Source organism: Argentina anserina, chromosome 6 (genome assembly GCF_933775445.1).
Source record: "Argentina anserina chromosome 6, drPotAnse1.1, whole genome shotgun sequence".
Lineage (NCBI taxonomy): Eukaryota > Viridiplantae > Streptophyta > Magnoliopsida > Rosales > Rosaceae > Argentina > Argentina anserina.
Window position 1 is genome coordinate 4,233,967 of NC_065877.1, and position 21,403 is coordinate 4,255,369.

The 21,403-nt window shown below is 38.3% G+C and overlaps 4 protein-coding genes across 4 annotated transcripts; 2 read left to right on the forward strand and 2 right to left on the reverse strand.

Annotated features, from left to right (window-relative positions):
- Positions 1-1,344: 1,344 nt before the first annotated feature.
- Positions 1,345-3,230, reverse strand: LOC126796698 (pentatricopeptide repeat-containing protein At5g02860-like). The gene is made up of 2 exons (XM_050523443.1): positions 2,498-3,230; positions 1,345-2,042 (listed from the first exon to the last, which is right to left on the reverse strand). The coding sequence occupies exons 1-2, from the start codon at positions 3,228-3,230 to the stop codon at positions 1,345-1,347; spliced, it is 1,431 nt and encodes a 476-aa protein (XP_050379400.1).
- Positions 3,231-12,970: 9,740 nt separating this feature from the next.
- On the reverse strand, positions 12,971-13,744 carry LOC126796700 (pentatricopeptide repeat-containing protein At4g38150-like). Its single transcript, XM_050523444.1, has one exon. It carries the CDS (start codon positions 13,742-13,744, stop codon positions 12,971-12,973), a length of 774 nt encoding a protein of 257 aa, XP_050379401.1.
- A 1,261-nt stretch (positions 13,745-15,005) lies between these two features.
- On the forward strand, positions 15,006-17,262 carry LOC126796701 (leucine-rich repeat receptor protein kinase HPCA1-like). The gene is made up of 12 exons (XM_050523445.1): positions 15,006-15,067; positions 15,215-15,289; positions 15,386-15,457; positions 15,559-15,723; positions 15,818-15,892; positions 15,989-16,060; positions 16,150-16,221; positions 16,304-16,372; positions 16,473-16,547; positions 16,632-16,703; positions 16,799-16,930; positions 17,026-17,262. Exons 1-12 carry the CDS (start codon positions 15,006-15,008, stop codon positions 17,081-17,083), a joined length of 999 nt encoding a protein of 332 aa, XP_050379402.1. The 3' UTR covers positions 17,084-17,262.
- Positions 17,263-17,425: 163 nt separating this feature from the next.
- Positions 17,426-21,403, forward strand: LOC126796702 (leucine-rich repeat receptor protein kinase HPCA1-like). The gene is made up of 15 exons (XM_050523446.1): positions 17,426-17,432; positions 18,481-18,570; positions 18,866-18,989; positions 19,124-19,195; positions 19,348-19,422; positions 19,515-19,586; positions 19,670-19,831; positions 19,940-20,014; positions 20,181-20,252; positions 20,339-20,410; positions 20,493-20,561; positions 20,667-20,741; positions 20,864-20,935; positions 21,046-21,180; positions 21,278-21,403. Exons 1-15 carry the CDS (start codon positions 17,426-17,428, stop codon positions 21,333-21,335), a joined length of 1,230 nt encoding a protein of 409 aa, XP_050379403.1. The 3' UTR covers positions 21,336-21,403.

Below are 21,403 nucleotides of genomic sequence, written 5' to 3' on the forward strand. Positions count from 1 at the left end.
AGTATATAACATAACAATCCATATATATGTATTGTATTTACCATTTTATACACATACACACCCACTATATTATATACGTGTCCTAGTTCGATCTTTTAACAAAAAACGTAACTATGAGTCACCGCCAAGGGTATACTCGTCATAGTAATATTTACTCACATTCACCATAGTTCAGAATCACTAAAACTTTTTCAAAATCATTTATTAAAATAGCGTTTCACTTACTCATGAACCGTAGACGATCAAGTTCATGTAATTTAAACCAAAACATATTTTAAAAATAATTTTTATAAACTAATGATGCATCGACTATGGTGACAACTCAAACTAAATTCAATAATGATATCACTACTTCGATCATGATGATCATTGTGAGGTTTACTCACCTTATTTCCTGCGTACAACTTCCACGATACCGAAAGCGATTCTCTCACTCGTTTTGTCAGTCACCTAATAGCATGATAAAATGCTTAGAAAACGATACATAAAATATCAGGTGACGATTTCATTACAGCTAAATGTTGTTCATAAAACACTGTTTGTGTTTCGTTGTTTTATAAAACACTGTTCATGAACAATATTCACAATTATTGCTCATGACACTAATCACAGTTACTGTTCACGCGCCGCCACCATTTTCCGACCACCATCAATGACCACTAAATTTCACCACCACAATCTAAATGACATTTCTAATAACTTTCTAGTTCACAAGAAAATCTAAATCAAAGCTTAAGTCCTCCACTTTCGGAATTTCTGAAAAATCCCAAATCAAGAACCCTATAATTGAAATTTCTTGGTTCGAGTTCTTACCATTCGATTTAGCTCAAAACCTTTGCAGGGGTTGTTGACGACGTTGAGGCAAGGAGTTTGAGACCGGTGGTGAAGCATAAACTCGCCGAAAAATTGAACACAACCGGGTCACCGTTGGGTTTCCGGATTGACTTCGAGGTTTCGATGCGTGGAAACCGGCGTGCTACTTCACGATCCACCACCACAGTGAGGCGCGCAAGGAGACGAAGCGATCTGAGCTAGCCCGGTCGCCTGAAACTGCCGGAGTCGTCCGGAAAAGTCGGTTCGGGTCAGCCGGATCCCGGTCGGGTTAGAAGAAAAATTTCTCCTCTGAAGGTGCGCGTGCGGGGAGAGGGAGGAAAAATGAGGTTATTACACTCCTTGCCCACACAACTCAGAAGTAGCAGCTAGGAATTAGATATTGTTCAACATAACAAAAGGCCTATTACATGATGTGATCATAACCGTTCCCTAATTCATTCCACGGTATCCATGTTTATACCCACAAAACCACAACATAGTAGTTAAGAGTTAAGACAACAGGATGCAGATTTACTTGTTGAAAAGAACAGTGATGACGGTTTGAACCACAGGTCCTTTTCTTCCCTTGAGAACTTCCATCACAGCCTTCCTTTTAGCCCTGAATCCCTTGGCTTTCATCTCCATCAGAAACTCCTTCCCTTTCTTCACATTATCCTCCTCCAACCGAGCAAAGGCCTTGAACACAGGGGTGTATGTCCTGGCATTGGGCTGCATTCCCTTATCCATCATTTCCAGCAAGTATGTCTTAGCATCTTCAAAAAAGTCAGAATCCTTAGCAAGTGCCTTGATGATAACACTATAAGTGTATGCATTTGGGGTAACTCCGAGGGATAGCATGCGCAAGAAAACCTTCCGAGCCTCCTTGGCTTGATCATTCTTGGCATAAATCTCAATTACACCAGTGTGGGTTACAACTTCAGGTATATCACCTGATTCAAACTCATCCCTGATCTCGTGAGCTTGGGACATGAATCCATCTTTCTTTAGCATGTTGACCATCCTGGTGAGGGTGTGGACGAGGGGTTCCATCTTGCACATCATGTCGAAGACACATTCCAAATCTTTGGGGTTTTCTGGGTCGTCTTCAATGACATGTTTCTTGCCAACATAGCCATTAGGAGGGCAATTCATCTGTTCCATCATTCTGTTGGACTTGTTCATATCATCATCATCATGTTCCGAGTCACCTGAATTGTCTTCCGAGTTATCTACAGGCAACAACTTTTCGAAGTTAGTAAAGAGCAGCAATCCTAATTGAAGTCCACACAACACAGATACTAGGAGGAGATGAGAAACATGTCTTCATTCATTTCATCTACTCAAGCTTACATAAGGCGAAACCAATCACTTGCATTGCCCACAAAACCAATGAGATGCATTTACTGATCCAATTATGTTAGCAATTAGCATTCATTTCAACTAGAAACCCTAGTTCACACCCACAATAGCACCAATACAAGGACATCAAGTATGGACTTAACCAGCTTTGACAAGAAATCCTAATCAATCTCACATCAAAAGCATATCCCATTTAATTTTAAGTTACTAACAGAGCAAAACTAGTACTGTTAACTATACTCACCAAAGAAAATAATACGTCCCATGTCATTTCATGTTATAATAGAGCATGCAAATGGAAATAGAAATTGTTGAGTCTACTTACCAAAGAGAATCTCGCTAATGAATCTAACCAGAGGTCCTTTACCCTTAAGAACATGTCTCATAGCCCTCATTGCCTCCCTATTAGCCACAAATCCATTAGCTTTCATCCCCTCCAGAAACATCTTACCCTCCTCCATCTTCTCATGCCCAGCAAACGCCTCAAGCACGGCGGTGTAAGTCTTGGCATTGGGCTGCAACCCTTTCCCCATCATCTCCATCACGTATTCCTTAGCAACCCCAAGAAAACTGGGGTCCGGGTCTGCAGCCAGTGCTTTAATAACAACACTGTAAGTGTACGCATTAGGGGCACAACGTTCTGATTCCAACATCATCCTATACACATAAAGAGCCTCCATGGTCTTGCCAGCCTCAGCATACTCATCAACAATCCCTGTTAGCACCACAACCTTGGAAATAGACCCCTCTTCAGTAATATCATTCCCAATCTCCATAGCCAAGTCATTGTAGCCGTCTGTTAATAGGTTATCAATCATCTTCATAGAATGCTTGATAAAGCCTTCCCTGCTGTTCACCACCTTGTTGAAAATTTGGGGCAAGTCCTCCGGATCTCCTGGGCCAACCACGATGCGTGGCAATTCGCCACCTTCCCAAATAGCTGAAGGAAGCTTGCTATCTTCAAACACCAAATTACCAATGTGGGGGCTGTTAATCTTAACCGTAATTTGTTTTTTGGTTTTGAATCTGGACCTGGACCTTGAGCCTGAGCTTGCCATTGTTAATTTTCAGTCTACAGAACATTAATAGAACATTAGTACCATAAAAGAAGCAAACCAAGAGAGAAGGAAATGCAAAAAGACACTTTCTTTAGCTTAATTTCTTACAACAAAACTGAGTGTAAATCGAGTTCTTAAATTACAAAACTCCAGCAAAGCAGCAGCTGCAATATCCCTAGAAAATTAAGAAATGGGTCAAAGTTCCCACATTTCTCCAAACTCCAAATTGGGTTTGGATTTGGAGCTCGTGCTTGGCTGCTTGCCATTACTAAATTTCAAGTCAACAAAAACATAAACTTGAAACAAGTAGGGTTTGTAAGAATCTGGCCGGAAAATCAAAACTTGAAGCAACCAAGGCCAAACAAAAGTATAAGCAAGAACTTGCTTTATATTTCTCACAATAAAACTTAGTCTTAAACAAGTTCTGGGCTACAGAGTCATGCTCAACATAAACCCTAGAAATGAAATCAGTCAAAAGACTCAAAACTTTGGAATAGAAAAAGATGAGGGATGCACACAATGACATTTGGTGTGTGTTATTAAAGCTTAATGTGAAAGATGTCAAGAACTGACATTTACCTCTGGTGTAGAAGAACCAAGGAGCAAGGAAGCAGACACAAGAGTCCAGACTGTTGCTTTTTTAGTTGTTATGAAGGACTGAAGGAGGCAATACAGTGTTTTTTGAGCAAAGGATCTGTCTTTTAATTACTATCCTGGTTTTATTACCGGTAATTGGTCATCAACTGTTGTAACTAATTGTTCCCTCAATCAAAACTTTTCATCTGCAACCTTCAAAAATCAACTACCGACAATTGACAAAACGAAGCCAAAATAAATAAAAAGAATGATGAAGAGGAGGCGTGAAGATAGTAAAAAGTTAATTTAACACCTCCACGGCTCCACCTAAGATACGGAGTGCAAGTAGTAAAAATGTAAAATACAGTATTTCAGTATGATGGAAAGTCGAGGACTCAATTATATTTTGTGAAAATTTTAAGAATCATACATGACAAATACCTCATTCTAAATTAAGGGTAATTTAGTTTCGTTAACTTCAAAACAGTACCTGATGTATAGATTTCGACCCAATAGTTGTAATTGTTGTTAACCCTCGTTTGTTTCATAATTTGTTGTTTATTTTTCAAGGGTTATTGTGTCCACCATCCTCTCCACCTCGCTCGCATCCACTTCTACAACTCCATCCACCACAACTAAACCCTCAACCGTCGCTTCACCATCCAAGCCCTCGACCTCCCAAACAACGTCGCCACACCTGACATCTCCATGTGCCCCGCCATCTTCACCAACAAGGAGAAACCACTTCAATGCTTCAATTGGATGGATAGATTATTCAAAGAAACCCAACTCGGTTGGGAGGGATTTTGATATACTTGCACAGTGCACATAGTGAATTGGCTGGAGAAGGGAAAAACACAATTACTCTTACAAATTAGAGAGAAAACCCTACAACATACGGAGGGTTGACGATAGGTACAAATATTGGGTAGGACTATAGACGTCGTGCACCATTTTGAAGTTAATAAAACTAAATTACCCTTTTTAGAGTGAGACATTTGTCATGTATGGTTCTTCAAATTTTCACTAATATTTTTGATATGAGGGTTTGAAACACAGCCTAACTGGAAGACTCGTCATCCGTCCGGCCTAGTTTAGGGCACCTTACAGACTTATACCCATGATGAAGTTGTTGTTGGCAAATGGTCAATCTCTTACTTAAATTTTTCAATTTAATTTAGTTTGTTTGTTTTGATAAGTACTCACTGAAAATCACACAGACATTGTATGGTTTTCAGTTTTAATTAATTTTATCAATTCAGTTAAGTTCAATCCAATTTATCAATTACTAGCATTTCTCAAATTATAAGGATGTAATTTCGAATAACGCACAAAATTCTTCATCGATTAGAACGACAGAGAAATAGAAAAATAGAACGCGCTACACGCGCCTGAGGGAATTTCAATGTGCTCATTCCTGTCCGGCAATGAGCCCGACCACCATCGTCGGATAGGCCATGTCGTCTCTTGTCGGGTGTTTCGTTGCGGTTTCCTCGATAGGATAGGGGAGATCGTAGTAGTTGGTTGGAGGGAAGATCCCGTTGAGAGTTGGTTCTTTTTGGGTTCCTCGCGGGGTTGATCAGTAGCGGTTTCTTAGGTGGATCTGTCTGGTTTGTTGACACCGTAAGTGTGGCGAAAGGATGGTGGCGTCGCGTCTGTGATGTGACCTAGGTCGGGTTTGTTTGATCCAATCTAGGTCCTGGTTTATGTTAATATATCCAACAAGTTTGGGTCTTGCGTCCTCTTTCTTTGCAGTGGTGGTGATGGTGTCGTGATGGGGTTGTTGCTCTAGTGAGAGTAGTTGTGCTCTAGTGCTCCTTCAACGGTGGTTGTTGCAGGATTTGGTCTAGACTGGCTAGCGGCGTGCGAGCTTCCTCCCTTCCTCCCTCCAATAAAGTTTGGGCTTGGGCCTTGCTTTTGGGCCCTACCCTAGGTTTTCAATTTCTTATTGTTCTTTTTTATTTTGGTTTTTTTATTTAAGCTGCCATTTTGGCAAATAACAAGTCTCTGCATCAGTTTTGTAAGGCTAGTCGGGCTTATTGTTCGTGTGTGCACTTTTAGTGTTTTGTATGCTTTAGGTAGGCGGCGAGTTCATTATTTTTTCAAATGGTTATTACCGCCTAATGGCAGGGTGAGACTAAGTGTCGTCAGATCACTTTTTCAGCGACAATATAGTTGGAGAACTGCTTTATTGGACATTATGATATGTAGGCATTGCTTCATCGTTTTTAGGGCTACATATCTACAATGCTCTCAACTATGTCACTATTGTTATGAAGCAAATAGAGTCGCTATTTGTGTAGTACTCTTTGCTTTGTGTTTTGTTGGCTACTTATTTGTATTAATCTTTGATCTTATGTCAGGTCTTTGTAATCAGGAGTTTAAGCTTCATGTCCCCCCTTATATTTGATGGTTTCATTAATGAAAACTTAAGGGCACCGCACTAGCCCTTACATAAAAAAAAGATGTAATTTCGATGTTAGATTAGAAACAATGGTATCGGCTAATTTTGATGCTTTACATGAATGTTTCACTTGGTTTGATTCATCTTCAAGTTTCATTAACAACTTTATTTTACGAATGCAAAATGCTCTGTTCTACTTATCGACTAGTATGGTATACAATAAGTGCATGCATGCCAAAGAAGTTGTGTAACTTGCGTTTCAAACATATTTTTGGATTACATCACTGCTTTTCTTGAAATAAATTTAAGGTGGCAATACTTTGTTCACCCTCTACTCATTTCACCTCACATTTTAAATTTAACATTAAATTTATTTATTTATGTAATAACCCGATTTTTCGGAACGATGTTTGGTTTGTTTAATTTATATAAAGTTGTGAAATTCATTAAAATGAAATTTGCATTACGAAAACTAGAACGGAAACGTTTTCGGAACGTTTATTTAGAAAAAAACGTTACGTTTCCGCAACGTATATATCGACTTTTATTCCATCGCTCGGTTGCGAAATCTTCCTTCATGAAAGTTGTAGAGCTCGTCGATACGAGTTTGAGAACACGTCACGCGTTAGAATTGGACATCGTATGTGAAAGTTATTAACGTCGGAAGTTAGTTTCCGATTTTGGAAACAGTATAAAAGGGAAAATTTTCAGTTTAGGGTTTCCATATTTGGAAACCCCTATATCTCTCTCCCTTTCCGCCTCCCTCCCTTTCTCTCTCCCCGAAACCTCTCCCTCTCTCCTTCAGAAATTTCTCCGACTCGATCCGGCAAACTCCGGCCTCCATGTCTCTCACCGCCGGCCCAGGAAGTGTCGTGCGACCCTCCACAGTCGACCCCGAGGTCGACGCACCTCCTCGCGCCGCCGTGAGCCTTCACGCTCTAACCCGAGGCTTGAACTCCATCGCCACAGTCGAGCTCCGTCTCCGGCGACCTCCGGTGGTTCTCTAGCTTGTCGAGGTAAGGGTTTTGCATGTGTGATGGATTGGTGTAATTTTTTTGTTGATTTGATGAAGTTTTGGTGTGGATCGGAGGGGGGAGGAGCGGAGAGAGAGGGGGGGAGACTTTGTCGCATTGAGTGGCGCGTGTGGGGGCGTGGAGTAGTATAGGGGCGGCGTGAGGCCGTGGGAAGGAAGAGGAGGAGGAGAGGAAAGTTTTGGAGGCGGCGGTCGCGTGCTACGCGCCGGCCTTAAGCTCAACGCGTATGCCCCACGCGCCGCCACGTGCGGCGACACGTGAACAGTGTTTCCAAATGGTAAAATTGTAATTTATTTTTACGTGCGGTAAATATAAAAATGATTTACGTACGGTAAATGTAAATTTTATTTTACGTATGGTAAATGTAAATATAAATTACTTTCAGTAAATGTAAAAAGTAATTTCGGAAGGGTAATTCAGTAATTATTATTTACTGAGACAGTATTTACATTTGAATGGTATTTGTACGTATAGAAATACGTAAACAGTATGTACATGTACAGAGATAAGTAATTGATGTGTATTTGTACAAAAATACGTGAACAGTAACCCCCGTGAACAGTAATTTCGTAAAACCAGAAATTGCTGAACAGTAACTTATTATTACTGTTTCGCCATTTAAAGTTTACGAAACGTTTCTAAATTCTTTTCTTATCTTTTTAAGGTGATCAATAAATCAAGGAAATGAATTATATTCGGAAATTGTGGAATTACTTATCTCTGTACATGTATAGAGATAAGTAATTGATGTGTATTTGTACAGAAATACGTGAATAGTAAATACGTGAACAGTAGCCCCGTGAACAATAATTTCGTAAAACCAGAAATTGCTGAACAGTAACTTATTATTACTGTTTCGCCATTTAAAGTTTACGAAACGTTTCTAAATTCTTTTCTTATCTTTTTAAGGTGATCAATAAATCAAGGAAATGAATTATATTCGGAAATTGTGGAATTACGCTCGAGTTGATAAGGTGAGTAAAATCTCACATATTTACGAATCTACCCTTGTGGAAATTCAAGATTTTGCAAGAGTTTTAAATATTGAAATACGACATGTATATGATATAGTGGAATATATATATTTGTATAAATGGTAAATATGTATATATATATATATATATATAGTTTTCTATATTATATACTGTTATGAATTCATTGTGAATATGTCATTTTGATGACTAGAATTATATATTGAGCATGTCGAGTTAATTTGTACAATATGAGGTGATGATTATTGTATGTGATTTTAACATGGAGTTTGTTAAAATGTGTTTATGTCTTCGGACCAGTCTTCAGACGTGTTTGGCAAGTCAAACCTAGCCTTTGGCCGGGCGAAAGTTACGATACAGTTAGAGCTCTAGTCTGTCTGCCGAAGTATTGCATGTGAGGTATTAGATGGGTTATCGGCTCATAGTACTCATATTTTGGATGTTGGGTAGCAGAAGGTTGCCCAATATCGGCGGTGTACTACGTGAGGGGTAACATATGTGTACCAGCGTTCATTAGTACCCGTATTATAAATGTATTTGGATAACCATAAGGGTTGCCCAATTTCTCATGAGCACTTCCTTTCATATGTTTTGGACAACCAGATGGGCCGTCCATTGACTTATGAGTGCATTTATATTTGTTGATTAGTGGATTTTCGTATATATTGATATGCGATTTATATTTTCATTTTACTCATACGAGCTATAAAACTTACCGGGTTTGTGTTTACAATCCCGGTGCACCAATTCAATGGTATAAGGGATAATTCCGCAGGTGTTGATTAATGGAGATCGAGGGACAACTCTGAAGACTCGAAGTTGTTTATTATCCTACTTGTGGTGAGGTTTTTATTGTGGATTTGTGTGTGAGAACTTGTGAGGATTTATTTGTGGGTTTTGTGAGAGATTGTGAGGATTATTACATTTCCATTTTTATGTAATGTTGGATTATAAATTTGGTTTGTAATAATTGGTTTGTCTGAGTTGTATTGTGAACTCAGTAATGATCCGTTGTGGCATTTAAAATGATTTCAATTCATTGAGATTGTTTTGGTGTTTCACGACTTTGAAATTTTGAGATTTTATGCTCGAAATTTTGGGGTCGTTACAATTTCACCCACTTATTTTTCCAAAACTGTTCTTAGATGATATATCAAATTGAAAAAAAAAATTAGAGACAATATTTTAATTAATTTACAGCAATATAAAAGGAATGATACAGTTTCCAAATAGAATCATAATCTGATTCATATATTTCTTTCTTAATTATATATATATATATATTTTTAAAAATAAGTATTTATCTAATATAAATGTCAAAAAATTCATAGATTAACAAAATAGAATCATAATCTGATTAATATATTTCTTTCTTAATTATATATTTCTTTTCTAAAAAAATTAAGTTTTTATCTAATATAAATGCCAAAAAAATCATATATTATCAACTTTGAGCAATGAAAAACGATTGATTTTGGTGTTAGAATTTTTATTTGTAATGTTCACCAGGTATTATAAAAATGTTATTAAGTTGACACTAATGATTTATGATTTGAATAAGAAATATCATATGATTATCGAATAGAAAATATGAAAATTTTCAATGAATAAGAGATAATTGTTTTTAAATCAGGTGGAAAATATTAATATTTTATGACAAATTAAATATTTTTTTGTATATATATAATTAATTAATTATGTATTTTAAAAAATTAGTGTACTTAATAGTCATTTTGCACTTAAATAATATATTCTTTCAGTAATTGAAATTTTTGTGGAGTGAACAAATGAGTTAGTAGGGTGATAATAACCGCCCTTAAATTTTTAAGTTATCATTTCATTCAAAACATGTGGCTGGCAAAAGAGAGCCCTGATCGATTTGTAGTTTTGTACTACATACTTTTCCCATTAGATTGCAAGTGCATTACATTACAAGTAGAACATTAACGCTAATGAAACATAATAATTAGATTAATAAAAACTTATTAATTCATTAAACATCAGTTCTTAACAGTACTAATCAAACTCCAACGAAATAGTTCTTAACTAATTAATGACCATTACCAATTAATCTATTTCCCTAATAAAATGTTGATGACATTCTTAGCCAAACGTCCTCTTCTGCCCTTGAGAACATCCATCATTTTGCCGACAACAACGTACTCCTCCATGACGCCGGTATAGGTCACTACATCCGGCATGAAACCCTGGTCGATTTGAGTATACATCTCCACAGCCTCGAGCTCGTGGCCTTTTGTGAGCAGAGCGTCGAACATCTTGACCACATTGCTGATGATGCCTTCGGTGGTTTGCACCTTCTGCCGCCAGTGCCGAACCCGAACTGATCACAACAAAAACTAATATATACATTTTTAAATTGAAACATCCTCTACACTCACCTACACCCAAATCTCTCATCACACCCAATTCTTTCACACACCCTAAATTCTATTCTTCACTTCGTTTCCCAACTGCCCAACCTCAAAGATTAAAGCCCTAATTTCTAAATTAACTAAATCCCTAAATTAAATTGACTGATTCCACTTAAGGTCTTGAGATTGAGCTCCACGCTCCATCACAACACTATCATCCTCTGTCTCGGCTTCCTCCTTGGATTGAATTGGGAATTTGGGGAATCTGATTGTATTTGGCAATCTGAGGTGATGAAATTGAGATTCGAGTTTAGTTTTACTTCTATTAATTATTTTGATTCTTCTGATTTTGAGTTTTAGTTAAGTTGATACTTGATTTTTGTTTGCTACTTTTCTTAATTTTTATGTGTTCTAGTTGTGGATTTTAATGCGTTAGAATTTCGTACTTCTATTGATTTTTATTGTTGAGGGAAGATCGGAAGAATCAAGAGAATGAACAAAGAAGAAACAACTTTTAGTAAGCTTAGTTAAATTTAAACTATCAACTGGAAAATGCACGTGTTTTTAAAAAATTATCGACTCGTAAAATTAAATTTTATTAGTTTAATTTTTTATTGTATACATTTGAGGGATTAAACTTATTATGTTCATTTTAACTTAGTGTATTCATTTTGATTTCAATTAATAAAATTTTCTCACACCGTTGAGATTCTCACTATTCTCTTCTTTATCAGTTTAGAACTTCAAGCATCTAATTAACCATCTAGAATCCGCCACTGAGTTCGGAGTTGTAAGGACGATCAAGGAGCTTGGACGTGTCGATAGGAAGGTGGCTGTTTTGTTTTCCTCGTCGAGTTTGAGCTTGGCCGTACCCAAGGTCAGTATAGGCTTGTCATCGTCGTGTTTTGAGCCTGAGCTGCCGGCGCCGGTGAAGTGAACGTTGAATTTCATCATGGTGGTGTTGCTGAGTGAATTGTTGCGGCTAGCTAGCACAGTAGCACGAACTAACTTTCTCTGTTCTCATATGGTTTGGGTAAAGTGAGGAAGATGGGGATGGAGAATCGGATCCTTATTGAAAAGAAAGAGGAGAAAGAGTTAAGATTAGTTAGAGTCGACTGAGAGGAGGCAGTGAAAAATAATGTTAGCTTGTTACAGTGGAGATAAATGGAGCAGGGTTCCATTTTTGTGAAAGATAGCTTAGCCATACTCGAAAGTGAAACAGTCTTGTCATTTCGAATGGAAAGCCATGCCTGCATGCCAGATATAATTGATGCCTTTACACGTATTGTATTTTCGATATAATTGACGCCATTAAACGATCGAAGGTTGTGTACCGTTGGAACTTGGAGGATAGATATGTTGATTACACATATAGGTTGACGCAGCTAGGCTGCACGCCTGAACATTTTAGCATCCACCGAACCAAAAATTGCAGATCAATGAATATGGTGGTCCGAGTTCTTCCTTTGCCATATATGAGCAGGTGTTATCTTCCCTTAGTGATACATGAATCTAATTATCTAACTTGAGGCTTAGCATGACCTTAAGCATTTGAATCAATTATTGCGCAATATGTAGATCACCAGAGGTTATGCTAAAATTTAATATAGATTCATAAAATTTGATCGAGAAATTAACCAATCAATAACATTTTGTAGATCAGCAGCGGTCGAAGTATCTTCCAAATGTCATGAGGACATCACTCAAATCAGTTGATCAGTGTCGAGAGGCATCATGTACATCGAATCATTGTCCTGTCGTCTCGTTTTACTGTTTCTTTATGTTAGCCACCAACCAGACTGCTATACATGAATGTGATATAGTACTACAACCTGTGGTCTCTATCTTGTGATTTGAAGGAAAGAAAACAATTCTGTGTAGACTGTAGACCTTGTAAAAACGAAGAAGTTGAAAGACAACACCCACAACAGTAGTACGTTTTACTGGGGAAAAGTTTAATGGTTAAATGTGATCGAAAATTGTGTCCATTGGTAGCTGACATTAAGGTTTAAACATGGCAGTTGAAGCAGTTTGTAGATATCGGGTGAAACTCTGTTTATCTATCTTGGCATTCGACTATTCATGTGTTCAAGAAAATGAAGATGTCATACACATCACACATTGTAAATGTACATGTAATGATTTATGATCAAAGATAAACAAATGATCATTTCTGGGCAGAAAAACAGGATTTTGTTCATGATTTTGTTGTCTAGTTAACTTAAACTCATAGCATTATAGCAAACACATTTCCTAATTGTTTTGAACAATCAGACATAAACAAATATTGATCATTTCTGGGCAGAAGTTGATCATAGTTTTGGTCTGTTCTAGCTGGTGAATGCAATCATAAAACACAAATCTACTTTCCAAAGAGAATGTTGATGACACTTCTAACCACACCTCCCCTTCTACCCTTCATCACCTCCCTCACCGCCTTCTCATCCGCCACAAACCCCTTCCCTCTCATCTCCTCCAGCAGCTCGCTCGCCTCCTCCGCCTTCTCCTCCCCCGCCAACGCCTCCAACACCGCCACATACGTCCCCGCATTGGGCCGCATTCCCTTCCCCAACATCTCCACCACATACTTCTTCGCCTCCCCTACAAACTTCTCCTCCGTAGCGAGTGCCTTGATGAGCACGCTATAAGTGTACGCATTCGGCGCCACCCCGCAGGCCAGCATCCGCATGTAGACCTTGAGCGCGTCTCTCGGCTTCCCGGCGGCGGCGTAGGCCTCGATGACGGCGGTGTGGGCCACCACGTCGGGCATTTGGCCCTTGTCTTTAATGTGGGCGAAGAGCTGTAACGCCTCGTGGGTGAGGCCGTCTCTGGACAAAGCGTCGAACATCTTGACTGCATTGGTTTGTAGCCCATCTGAACGCATCTTGTGGAAGACTTCTTGTAAGTCTGTTGGGTCGTCTGAGAACGGTGGGTTCTTGTTGAACGGGTCGTACGGAGGAGGGAGGGGAGAAGACGACTTGTCGTTTGGTTTGGTGTGCGGTGGTGGGGGGTTGTCGTCTTCGTCGTCGGAGGGTAGAGAGAAGTTGACGAGGGTGGAGCGTTTGGTGGTGGGCTCGGAGGTGAAGAGGCGGAAGGGAGAGCGAAGAGCAGAGCGAGATATCAATCGGGCGGCCATTGTTGGTTGCTCTGTTCAGTATCTGAGAGCAGCGACGGAAGACACGGTGGCGTTATAGTCCCCTTTTGTGCTATGACATTATTTCTTGTGTTGGGCCGGGTCGGGTCTCAGGTTGGATAAAATTAGGTGGTAATGGGTTTTGGCCCAATGCACTTTCTGCGGAGCCCTATTGAGTTACATGAATTCATGGCAACCTTTAGAATCTTGAAGGGGATTGGCTTTCGACACTGTAGGTGAAAATGGAGTGTTCCTTTGAAACTTGACCACGCTTGCAAGAGGTAAGTGTTGAAGAGATGACCTAATTTATGCATGTTTACTTGGGATTGCTCTCCCTGAAGTAATTATATTTGTCATTCTCAATGTTTTGTGAGAGCTAGCTAGCTGTTGTTTGTAGTTTGTACTTGTACTACTGGTTCAGAACTATCTGCTTTGCCATTTGGATTGCGCTGGAAAACTGATAATTACTCATTTTATTACCTTGTTCATATCAAATTGATCATCTGCGTTCCTTGGTCAGACAGAAAGAATCATTCATTCATTCTCTAATAATAATTGCCTTGTGCTATTTATATAGTAATGAACATCATGCATTTAGTCAAGTCCTCCTTAAAAAGGGTTGCACTTGCTGTGTGCTTTTGACTTGTATCAGCTGCTACCATGGCATATATGAGATTGCTGCTTTTTCTTGCATTATACTCTGCAGGGATTCATATGATCTCTTCACTTACGGATAAAAATGATGGTATGGTTTGAATGTCAGTTCTATTTTATATTGGATGTTGATATACTGTATACAATTATATATACATCTCCAAGTTATTATTGGGAATTTTATGTATAGTTTGTGTTACTAATTTCTGTGCAAAGCAGCAAATAATTTTGCCATTCATTATAATGATTTTGATTGAAATCATACAGCTTATGGTACAATTTTGATTGTAAAGTTAACATCGTGCATAAAATATGTCTAAAAGATGATGATTTATAAGTGTTTATCCAGCTGCGGTGATGATCAGATACAGAAATGCCTGGAAAAACATACCATCTAGCTGGGAACATTCCGATGATCCCTGTGGTGTTCCATGGGAAGGAGTCACCTGCGACAATGCAAGGGTGACTAGATTGTGAGTAGTTACTGTTCTATCTTCGGAATTCCCATATAATTGATCCTGGTCAATGAAGGCACTGATCGACCACTTTATTTCTGAAGCAAATGTATTAATTCCTCTCTTTTTTATATATATATAGGGATTTATCAGCTATGGGGCTCATAGGGGAACTTTTCACTGGCTACATTGGGCAGCTCAGTGAACTAACTACTGTGTGAGTGCGATATATAAGAGTAGTCCATTTTACCAGCATTATTCTTACAGAAGAACAAAACGTTACAGGTTACTGCACATAAGCATTTTAATGGATCATATCACTCAAACTGGTGAACTTTACTGCTGAAACTTTACCATCGTGCAGGGACGTCTCACACAACCCTGGCCTCACAGGTCAAATTTCGAAACATATATCATCTCTCCGAAAGTTACTCATCCTGTAAGAACACATCAACAAGCCCTTTCTACTTTGTATACGCAGTGAACTATTCAGCGTTTATTGTTAAATGAGCATACATGACTTATCTTATCTTAGGGACCTAGCTGGCTGCAGCTTCAGTGGTTGTATTCCTGATTCGCTTGGAGCTCTTGAACAGCTGACATATATGTAAGAAATTGGATTATAAATAATGATCAATCACCATTATTTTTCAGTGTTTGTTGACTTGTTCCTCCAATTTTAAACAAATCTTTGGTTATTCTCCTCAGAGATATGAGTTCAAATAACTTATCTGGAATAATACCTTCTGCTTTGGGTCAACTCTCCAACCTCTACTTGCTTGATCTATCAGACAATCAACTGACTGGACCTCTCCCAATCTCAAGCCATACTACTCATGGAGGATTAGACCTCTTGTTAAAGGCTCAGCACTTGTGAGTACTTCTCAAATTTCCAGCTTTATGAATGAAATGAGATTCCTCCAATGAATTTTGCATAAACATAAACTTGATTATATGGAAAATGCAGATTTTTGTACAACAACCAGCTTTCAGGTTCTATTCCACCGGAGCTTTTCAGCTCTGCGATGAGTCTGGCTTCTCTGTAAGTTGATTCATCAACATTTTCTGAGGTAACTTGCTGAAGTTCAGTTCATCTAAGTTTCTAACTACTTGTTACATTGTTACTCTTCAACCACAGGTTCCTAGATGGAAATCATTTTACCGGTGTTATTCCAATGACATTAGGGCTTGTTAAGACTCTTCAGGCGGTGTAAGTGAAAAACTGCCACCTTGATTTTATTTTAATCCCCTTCAACTATCAGTTCTTGACAGATGGTTATATCTTATCATCTTTAACAGTCGGCTTGCTGACAATAGTCTGACTGGAACTGTACCCTCAAACCTTAACAACCTCACAAATGTCTTTGACCTGTAAGTATCATCTTCGTAGCAAATGCTCTTATTGCTCTTTTCACCATAATCGTATCATACAAGATTTTGTATTATTTTCCAGGAATTTAGGCAAAAACAAGTTGACAGGCTCTTTGCCCGACTTGACTGCAATGAAATCCCTCATTTATGTGTGAGTAGAAAGCATGCATGAAGCTATTTTTTCCTGTTTCATTTTTCCTCAGACTTTGCTACTTTTGTTATGAACTTCTGATCGATCCTACTGTTTTCAGAGACCTTAGTGACAACTCATTTGACCCATCAGAAGCTCCACTTTGGTTCTCAACCTTACCCAGACTCGACACTCTGTGAGTCCTCCAGAGAGTACTGCATTGTCCTCGTATCCTAGGCATGAATTAGATACAAACTAATTGAAAATGTTTTCTCGAAAGGAATATGGAATGCGGATCACTTCAAGGAGTTGTACCAGAGAATCTATTCAGCCTTCCAGAATTACAGCAAGTGTAAGCTATAAGGATGAACACTAAACAATGCATCAAATTTTGACATTAACTGTAGAAAACTGGCCAATCATTCATCTTTTTCCTAATTCTGACAGGAATCTGAAGAACAATATGTTTAACGGTCTGAACATGGGCAATAATATCAGTCGACAACTGAAGCTTGTGGATCTCGAGTGCAATCACATTTCCGAGCTCACTATAGAAGAAAAATACAAAGGGGAATTAATGTAAGAAATAAATTGGCCCTTGACCTTATTTCTTGATAACATTGTATCTTTGTTACCTGACCACTGCCTTTTGTTGTCACTTCTACATGCTGCAGACTTAAAGGGAACCCAATATGCTCTGGAAGTCTATCAAATTCTACTTGGTGTCAGTAAAAGGCAACGAGTTAAGGTGCTGGATTGAAATAAATAGGATTTGTCTGCAACATCCTCCATAAAGTTTTCTATACTTCCTCATGAGCTGTGTAACTTGATTGAAATTCTAAGTCAATACTGTAAATGTGGAGCTATATATTCTATCCTTTACTATTCAAGTAAACTCTTGTTCCCATGGATCCAAAATTGTCTCATCAGACCTCAAATAAAATTTGAGAAAAGATTATGTAAACTTATCAAAGTTGCTGTATCAGAATTTCTGATATTCCATTTGATCTTTACATATATAACCTGATTCTTTTTTTCAAATGAACCTGCCTTGCAGAGCTCTAAGGGTACCTCATGTCCGGTACTTAACCTTCAAAATATCTGAAGTTAATTTTTCTTCTTTCACTTTGGACATAAATCTTTGTCAATCTCATCATTGATCCATGTGAATTGACATGGAAAGGAATTGACTGCGCCGATACAAGGAAATGATCTGTGAATTCTGAGTAGTAATTATTGTTCCGTCTCTCATATCTGATAAGTTGTGAAAATGAAAGGGAAAATGACCCATCTGTCTACCTTTCTTAAGCAAGTGTTTGACATGCCTATTTTTGGTTCCATACATAATTCAGGCTTCAAAGTTGCTCTTATTCCTCCTGCTTCTACCTTCAGTGTCTTTGCAGCTTTTTTCCTGCTGCGCAGACTTTTCCCTATACATTTGTAAACATAGGACCTTTTCAAATGGAAACCGGTTCAAATTTTCGGAATATTTTTTCATTCTTATGTGTTGAATGTTGTATAGGGGTACCCTCCTCTGATTTCCATTTTCCTTCACATTTTACTCCCCAATTCTGGGTTCAGGGTTCTTCAACTCGTTTGTATATGTCTGGATTGTAGGATGCTGGAACATATATGAAGGGCCATACGCCCATACCAAATTCGTTTTCGATGTGACAAATTGGGGGCCCTAGAGATCAGGAACATGCAGTTTGTATTCTGAGAAATTGATCAAAGGCGCACGGAACTCTTCTAGTGATCAACAACTTGTATTACATGTTTACTTTGGATTTCCGTCCCTATCGAAAGCACTTAAGGAAGTGAAACTCTTTGTTAGTTTGTTACAATATAGGCAGCATACTTTTGTAGTTTCTACTTGTACAAATTCAAAATACATGTTCTGGTATTATCTCCTTGGCCATTTGGATTGTGCGGCCGGGTGATGGAAACCTCAAAATTAGACGGTTTACTTTGCTAATATCAAATTATTTATCTGCAGTTTCTTGTTCAGAATTAAGCATTCTGTATCTAAGTGGTCTGTACTATATGTGAAACACATCATGCATGTAGTCAACTCTTCCTTCACAAAAAATCCAGGGCTGTCGTTGCTAAGTGCTTCTGACTTGTCTTAGATACCAAGGCAACCATGAGGTTGCTGCTCTTTTGTGCTCTATATGCTGCAAGCATTCATGTGATCTTCTCGCTTACGGACCCCAGTGACGGTATAGTACAGTCTTCAAGTCTTAACATTTCAATGCCTATTCCACACATTCTTCACGTATTTATGGGAAATTTGAGTTTTGTAGCATATGCTTTTGGACTGTGTTTTATGTCTAAACAAGGAAATGATTTTGCCATATCATGTGTATCAACCTGTCCTATATTGTCCATGTTATCTCGGTACAATTCTAAGTAGTACCAGTATTGAAGCTTTATATGAAGTTTGATTGTGAAATAGACATCCTGCATACAAACAGTGTAAAATTAAGACATTGATTTATAAGTGTGCCGATCCAGCTTCTGTGCTCCAAACCTTGAAAGCATCCTGGAAAAACACGCCACCAAGCTGGGATAATTCGTCTGATCCTTGTGGTTTTCCATGGGAAGGAGTCGAGTGCACTGGTGCAAGGGTAACTGCACTGTGAGTACTATTAACTGTGCGACCTTTTAAATCGGACATGACTGGTATCTTCTGGTAATTAAAGACTAGATTTTATGTATCTTTCTTAAGCATATCTTTGATTAGAACCTCTTCAATCTGCTTTTATGCTGCAGAAAATTATCAAGCATGGGCCTGATAGGGGAAATTAATAGCTACATTGGGGGTCTCACTGAACTGAACGGATTGTGAGTAAGACTAAATTAGTCCGGCTTTACCAGCACTATGCTTACCGGTTGAACAATACGCAATATTAGTGTGTATTGTGTAAACAATTTTTATGCCAGTTGATCTTGCGTAACACCAACAAGGCATAACTGACATTTAAATAACACTGCAGAGTGTTGTCATTCAACCGTGGACTCCAAGGTCCTCTTCCTCCCCAGTTAGGGGATCTCAAAAAGTTAGATATGCTGTAAGGACAAGTAGGCAAATTAAAGCTTTGTATTTTCTGCCTCTGCAACATATATGACTGAAAGAGTAAACATAACTACTGTGTTATTTTAGGATCCTAGCTGGCTGCAGTTTCAGTAGCAGCATTCCAGAGGAGTTGGGAAATCTTGAACAGCTATCTTTCTTGTAAGAATTGTATTGTTACTCAGATAGTCATGTTATCTTTCTCTATCAGTTCTCGACATAATTATATCTATGGTTCTTCTCAGGGCGCTGAATACAAACAAGTTGACTGGTAGTATACCTGCTTCTTTGGGTAATCTCTCGAAACTGTACTGGCTGGACCTTGCAGAAAATCAGTTGACAGGAACTATCCCAGTGTCAAACGGGACATCCCCAGGCTTGGATCAACTAGCTAATGCTAAACATTTGTGTGTATTTTTCCTGTTCCCAACTCTTTCTCTATTCTGATCTAGTATCTTTTAATTGTAATAATGCCACATCATATTTCTTAATCATTAAAATGATTTAACAAGCAGCCATTTCAACAAGAACCAGCTTTCAGGTTCAATTCCAGCCAAACTATTCAGTGCTAAGATGATCCTGATACATGTGTAAGTTGGATTTATGATTCGATCTATCTTTTTCTGTTCTCTATATTCATCTGTTTGCATGCTATCAGAATTGAGATGGTCCTGATACACGTATGAGTTGATTTCATGATCCAATGATTATTTCTGTATTTTGTTCATCTAATTGCCAGTCACTCCTCAATTGCAGGTTGTTTGATGGAAACAAATTGAGTGGGACTATTCCATCAACAATAGGACTAGTTCAGACTCTTGAGGCTCTGTAAGTAAAACACCTTTATTTTTCTGCCATATATAAGTATCAGCTTCATGACAATTCTTGAACTCAAATATTTTTGTATGCAACAGTCGGCTTGATAGTAATGATCTGACGGGAACAGTTCCCGCAAGTATTAGCAATCTTATGAATGTCAATGAACTGTAAGTGTACATTCTATAATATTCTGATGTGTTTATACCACGGTTTAAACTTTAATTAATCAGATTTTACATTCTCTTCCAGGAATTTGGCCTTCAACAAGTTGACAGGCCCTCTGCCGGACTTGACTGGAATGAACTCCCTCAATTATGTGTGAGTGGATTATTTAAAGCTGTCATTTCCAGTTTCATTTTTGTCATGTACAATTGATATTTCTTCTGCAACTGTACTTATCTACCCCCATAATTTACTTTTCAGAGACCTTAGTAACAACACATTTGACCCATCTGAAGCTCCGTTATGGTTCTCAACCTTACCATCACTAACCACTTTGTAAGTTCTTCACAGACAATGCCTTCTAATCTTTTTCTTTTGTCTGAAGTACAATTCTCTAAAATGAGTGAATGAAACTCTGACTGACTTGCTGAAAATGCATGTTTCGTCAAACTTCTCAGGGTTATGGAATTTGGATCACTTCAGGGGCCTGTGCCAGAAAAGCTTTTCAGCCTTTCAGATCTACAAGAAGTGTAAGTTCCTTGGACGAAGACTGAGAAATGCATCAATCAAATTTAAATGGGTCATATATACATTCATCTTTTCCTAACTCTGACAGGAAATATTTTCCTAAATCTGACAGGAAACTGAAATACAATAAGCTTAACGGCACATTAAACATGGGAGATAGCATCAGTCTACAACTAGAGCTTGTTGATCTCCAGAACAATCAGATTTCCCAGATCACTGTTGAAGAAGAATACAAAGATGCATTAATGTAAGACAGTTCACGGTCCTTATCCTCAATTTCTTGGTGACATATATTTACTTGATCAATGACCAATTCTATATGTTGTCAATTTCACATATGGCAGGCTTAAAGGGAACCCAATATGCTCGGGTGGTCTATCAAATAGTACTTGGTGTAAATAAATTTGAAAAAGAGAGCAAGTGCACGATTTCAAATAAAGAGGCTGCTGCAACTACTTCCTTAGGATTTT